The sequence below is a fragment of the Oncorhynchus masou genome, chromosome 32 (genome assembly GCF_036934945.1).
Source record: "Oncorhynchus masou masou isolate Uvic2021 chromosome 32, UVic_Omas_1.1, whole genome shotgun sequence".
Classification (NCBI taxonomy): Eukaryota; Metazoa; Chordata; class Actinopteri; order Salmoniformes; family Salmonidae; genus Oncorhynchus; species Oncorhynchus masou.
In genome coordinates, this window is record NC_088243.1 from 54659982 (window position 1) to 54665981 (window position 6000).

Below are 6000 nucleotides of genomic sequence, written 5' to 3' on the forward strand. Positions count from 1 at the left end.
GCCGAACACAGAAACCAAACATAGAAAAACAAACAGACTGCCCACCCCAACGCATTATCAACCAAGGGAATTCTCTTCGATTATAATCACAGCCGTATATATTCCCCCACAAGCAGACACATCGATGGTTCTGAACAAACTTCATTTGACTCTTTGCAAACTGGAATCCATATATCCTGATGCTGCATTCATTGAAGCTGGGGATTTTAACAAGGCTAATCTGAAAACAAGACTCCCTAAATTGTTTCAGCATATCGATTGCGCAACCAGGGCTGGAAAAACCTTGGATCATTGCTATTCTAACTACCGCAACGCATATAAGGCCCTGCCCCGCTCTCCTTTTGGAAAAGCTGACCACGACTCAATTTTGTTGATCCCTGCCTACAGACAGAAACTAAAACAAGAAGCTCCCGCGCTGAGGTCTGTTCAACGCTGGTCCGACCAATCTGATTCCACACTCCAAGACTGCTTCCATCACGTGGACTGGGATATGTTTCGTATTGCATCAAACAACAACATTGACGAATACGCTGATTCGGTGAGCGAGTTCATTAGAACGTGTGTTGAAGATGTCGTTCCCATAGCAACAATTAAAACATTCCCAAACCAGAAACCGTAGATTGATGGCAGCATTCGCGTGAAACTGAAAGCGCGAACCACTGCTTTTAATCAGGGCAAAGTGACCGGAAACATGACCGAATACAAACAGTGTAGCTATTCCCTCCGCAAGGCAATCAAACAAGTTAAGCGTCAGTATAGAGACAAAGTAGAATCTCAATTCAATGGCTCAGACACAAGAGGTATGTGGCAGGGTCTACAGTCAATCACGGATTACAAAAAGAAAACCAGCCTCGTCACGGACCAGGATGTCTTGCTCCCAGGCAGACTAAATAACTTTTTTGCCCTTTTTGAGGACAACACAGTGCCACTGACACGGCCCGCAACGAAAACATGCGGACTCTCCTTCACTGCAGCCGACGTGAGGAAAACATTTAAACGTGTCAACCCTCGCAAGGCTGCAGGCCCAGACGGCATCCCCAGCCGCGCCCTCAGAGTATGCGCAGACCAGCTGGCTGGTGTGTTTACAGACATATTCAATCAATCCCTATCCCAGTCTGTTGTTCCCACATGCTTCAAGAGGGCCACCATTGTTCCTGTTCCCAAGAAAGCTAAGGTAACTGAGCTAAACGACTACCGCCCCGTAGCACACACTTCCGTCATCATGAAGTGCTTTGAGAGACTAGTCAAGGACCATATCACCTCCACCCTACCTGACACCCTAGACCCACTGCAATTTGCTTACCGCCCAAATAGGTCCAAAGACAATGCAATCTCAACCACACTGCACACTGCCCTAACCCATCTGGACAAGAGGAATACCTATATGCTGTTCATCGACTACAGCTCGGCATTTAACACCATAGTGCCCTCCAAGCTCGTCATCAAGCTCGAGACCCTGGGTCTCGACCCCGCCCTGTGCAACTGGGTACTGGACTTCCTGACGGGCCGCCCCCAGGTGGTGAGGTTAGGCAACAACATCTCCACCCTGCTGATCCTCAACACTGGGGCCCCACAAGGTTGCGTTCTGAGCCCTCTCCTGTACTCCCTGTTCACCCACGACTGCGTGGCCACGCACGCCTCCAACTCAATCATCAAGTTTGCGGACGACACAACAGTGGTCGGCTTGATTACCAACAACGACGAGACGGCCTACAGGGAGGAGGTGAGGGCCCTCGGAGTGTGGTGTCAGGAAAATAGCTTTACACTCAACGTCAACAAAACTAAGGAGATGATTGTGGACTTCAGGAAACAGCAGAGGGAACACCCCCCTATCCACATCGATGGAACAGTAGTGGAGAGGGTAGTAAGTTTTAAGTTCCTCGGCGTACACAACACAGACAAACTGAATTGGTCCACCCACACAGACAGCATCATGAAGAAGGCGCAGCAGCGCCTCTTCAACCTCAGGAGGCTGAAGAAATTCGGCTTGTCACCAAAAGCACTCACAAACTTCTACAGATGCACAATCGAGAGCATCCTGGCGGGCTGTATCACCGCCTGGTACGGCAACTGCTCCGCCCACAACCGTAAGGCTCTCCAGAGGGTAGTGAGGTCTGCACAACGCATCACCGGGGGCAAACTACCTGCCCTCCAGGACACCTACACCACCCGATGTCACAGGAAAGCCATAAAGATCATCAAGGACAACAACCACCCGAGCCACTGCCTGTTCACCCCGCTATCATCCAGAAGGCGAGGTCAGTACAGGTGCATCAAAGCTGGGACCGAGATACTGAAAAACAGCTTCTATCTCAAGGCCATCAGACTGTTCAACAGCCACCACTAACATTGAGTGGCTGCTGCCAACACACTGACTCAACTCCAGCCACTTTAATAATGGGAAATGATGTAAAATATATCACTAGCCACTTTAAAAAATGCTACCTAATATAATGTTTACATACCCTACATTATTCATCTCATATGTATACGTATATACTGTACTCTATATCATCTACTGCATCTTTATGTAATACATGTATCACTAGCCACTTTAACTACGCCACTTTGTTTACATACTCATCTCATATGTATATACTGTACTCAATACCATCTACTGTATCTTGCCTATGCCGTTCTGTACCATCACTCATTCATATATCTGTATGTACATATTCTTTATCCCCTTACACTTGTGTCTATAAGGTAGTAGTTTTGGAATTGTTAGCTAGATTACTTGTTGGTTATTACTGCATTGTCGGAACTAGAAGCACAAGCATTTCGCTACACTCGCATTAACATCTGCTAACCATGTGTATGTGACAAATAAAATGTGATTTGATTTGAACTCACGCCCTGACCATATAAACAAAGACAAAACAAATGAACTAAGGTTAGAACGTAACAACACAGTCAGTATCCCAACATTTTTCTGTTGTTCATAATTCTCTATTCCTGTGTTTGGGAATATGGAGACAGTGGCCTACGCATATAAGTCACTGACATGGCCAACTGAGACAGCTAAGACATGAATGGAAATCAAAATATATAATTAAAAGTGTATATCAACAAACTAATCCCTGTCCAACTGGAGAAGTAATGGAATCATATAATCGCAGCTTTGGAAATAAAAAAAGCCACTTCATGGGAGATTTATAGTGGTGCAAATTAATAATCCGTGTTGATGATGCATGAGTGTGATGCTGAATATAGGTTTAGTGTTTTTCGACACAATGTTTAGCATATTTACATTTTTGTGGCACTCAAGGTGTGGGTTGATGGTCAATAAACTTGTCATTAGTTATTCTTATATCAAATGATAGTGATTGATGCCAAAGGACACATTGATTATTCACTGGTGTATTGTATGAAGGGCATTCTGTGAACACTGACTCTGTAGCAGCTGACAAAGTCACTGCCTTTTTGTTATGATTTCCTACCAGCATCTCCCGCTGTTGTTTACAGAACATTTGGGGCTGTCTGATTGGGATATAAAGGGCCTGTCTCAATGAGCAACCTTACCGAGGATTTAATTAAATATCCAATACAGTGTCGCCTACATAGGTTTCTGATCAAACGCGAATGACACATAATGCTCTGGAGAGCGCCTCAAATGGTCGTGACGTCTGCAAATAAAGGTCCCAGTATGTGCACCACGCTGGAGGGAGTTTGGATTCAGAGCAACACAGGTGGCCATTGAGAGGAGCACATTGCGCGCAGTGTTCGCCTCAACCAGGTAGGCTAACTTTAGGCCAAATTCCGGGGGAGTTCCCGGGAGGAAACTAACAGACCAAGATTTACAGTGGGAGATGCCAGGAAGAAACTGGCCGATTTACATTTACAGTTGGCTGCAAAGCTTTGCTTGGATTGCTTCACTTCGGGGCAAATAGTTACTATTAGAACCCTAAAGCCTTTAAATAGCATACAATCATATATTTTTTGATAATGCAAAATCATATTTAAGCAACATAAATGTGCATAGTGCATAGGCCTAGAGTCCAACGACTCGGATGAGAGTACATATCTTTAAGCATAGCCTACATTTCGTTAAATTTAATATTTGAGAATGACGCTCCTGGGCTGATGGTATCCTATTGATGTAGCCCATCATCATAATCTGAACATAATACAATGTTGCCCGACCTGTCATAGCCTACAATGTTGCCCGACCTGTCATTAATACACCAAGGAGCTACATTGACACGTAGCAACTCAGAACATGCCATGAGACTGGCATGTTAATTGTCTAAAGCGGAAGGATTGTCGTCCAACCAATATACGGACTGCTGCTGAACACTGATAGCCTATTTTGTTATTACTATAAATAATACAAGTTATATTTATATATAATCTAGGTTTATTTTTAAGTAATTGGCCAACGGTGGCATGTAAATTGCCTACAAGGATGGCACCTCATTGACACAGTGTCAGACACACACACACACACACACACACACACACACACACACACACAAACTGTTTGCCTTGGTACGGCTCCCAACGGACTGGTTTTAAATTACAATAACAACATAGCTAATACTATTGTACTATTCCAATAGTCTCTACTAGACGAGCCTACTGTAGGCTATTGCTTGTTATGCGTAATGCGTAATTTATCTCCCGATTATCTAGATTAGATGTAGGCTATCCGTTCTTACCACACATAGTTCTGATTGTCTTGTCCTAACTGGATAGTGTTCAGGGCGACGGTCGGTACCTGGTTGTTTTCCCTGGTACTATACTATGTAGCCTAGTTCAGTGTAAAATCCAAATGAGACTGTGTAAAACCTCTCACTCCAACGACATATTTAAAGGCAGTTTCCGCGAGCGGCGGTCCCACCCCCGTCTCCAAGGCAACTAAAGAAACCACCCCTTCACTGTCTTTAACCTACACCAACTGTATAGCCTATTGTTGATATGAAACTACTTCCTTGAACTCTAGTTTTACTGTTAACCTGTCCTTACATATTCCAGGGACTTCCATCACCATAATTAGGACATTAATGTGCATTGTATGGAACTAATAATAATTATCAATAAGAGCCAAAGGCCTGTTTCCTGGAAGCATATTTTACATCATCAGTGATGGTTATGAAGAATCAGGAAATGTAACTTGTGAAGAACTGTGAAATTAATTGTATATGGAATGTCTTTAAACATCCTTATCACCCTCATCATCATCATTATTCAATGGCCTTGCATATAGACTGGTTTAGCTCAACTGCCTGTTTTACTTGGCAACCCTAGCAGTCTGGATGACCACCTGGGAGTCAAGCCTGGGTTTTCAATACACCTCAAGACCATGTTAGTCCATGGAGCTAAAGGCTCGGGTCTTCAGGTCTCAGGTCAGATCACTCAGCATGCAAGCATAGTTTGTATTTGGATTTGGATTTGTATTTGTATTTGGCTTCCGAACAATCACATCACAAACGTCATTATTGACAACAAAATCACTTGTATTGTTGCATCTCGTCCATATTTTGGTTGGACGCCATCCTCCGGGGGCTAGATTGCTAGCAAAAATCAGCCCTGTCCTAAATTAGCCATGGATGGAGATAGGGATTTGGACTTTTTTCTCAGTACTGCCCAATGATTATAACGGATCCAACCATAAATTCATACATTGTGCCCCTGTCCGGACAGGATGGAAGTTGAACATGTAGCTAGAAGTAGTATGCTAATGTTAAGTTGCCCATGAAAGGTAGTTAGGCTAAGCGAGAAAGCATTTTACCGGGTAGCATAGGATAACAAAAACTTAAAGTGTGTACTGCATGACAGCCATAGACCATTTAGGCAACATGAAGAGGAGGATAGCATGGGCGTGAGTCAACATGTTTTTTCTACTTGCACACACACACACACACACACACACACACACACACACACACACACACACACACACACACACACACACACACACACACACACACACACACACACACACACACACACACACACACACACACACACACACACACACACACACACACACACACACAC

At 44.1% G+C, this 6000-nt stretch overlaps 1 protein-coding gene across 2 annotated transcripts in view; it reads right to left on the reverse strand.

Annotated features, from left to right (window-relative positions):
- The window catches only part of LOC135526219 (glutamine--fructose-6-phosphate aminotransferase [isomerizing] 2-like), a 52724-nt gene extending 47880 nt beyond the window's left edge, over nt 1-4844 (reverse strand). For both annotated transcript variants that reach the window (XM_064954392.1, XM_064954391.1), the window contains exon 1: nt 4659-4844. In XM_064954392.1, the coding sequence (XP_064810464.1) occupies nt 4659-4665 (7 nt within the window). In that variant the 5' untranslated portion in view covers nt 4666-4844. The remainder of the gene's footprint in view (nt 1-4658) is intronic.
- Between the last annotated feature and the right edge of the window lie 1156 nt (nt 4845-6000).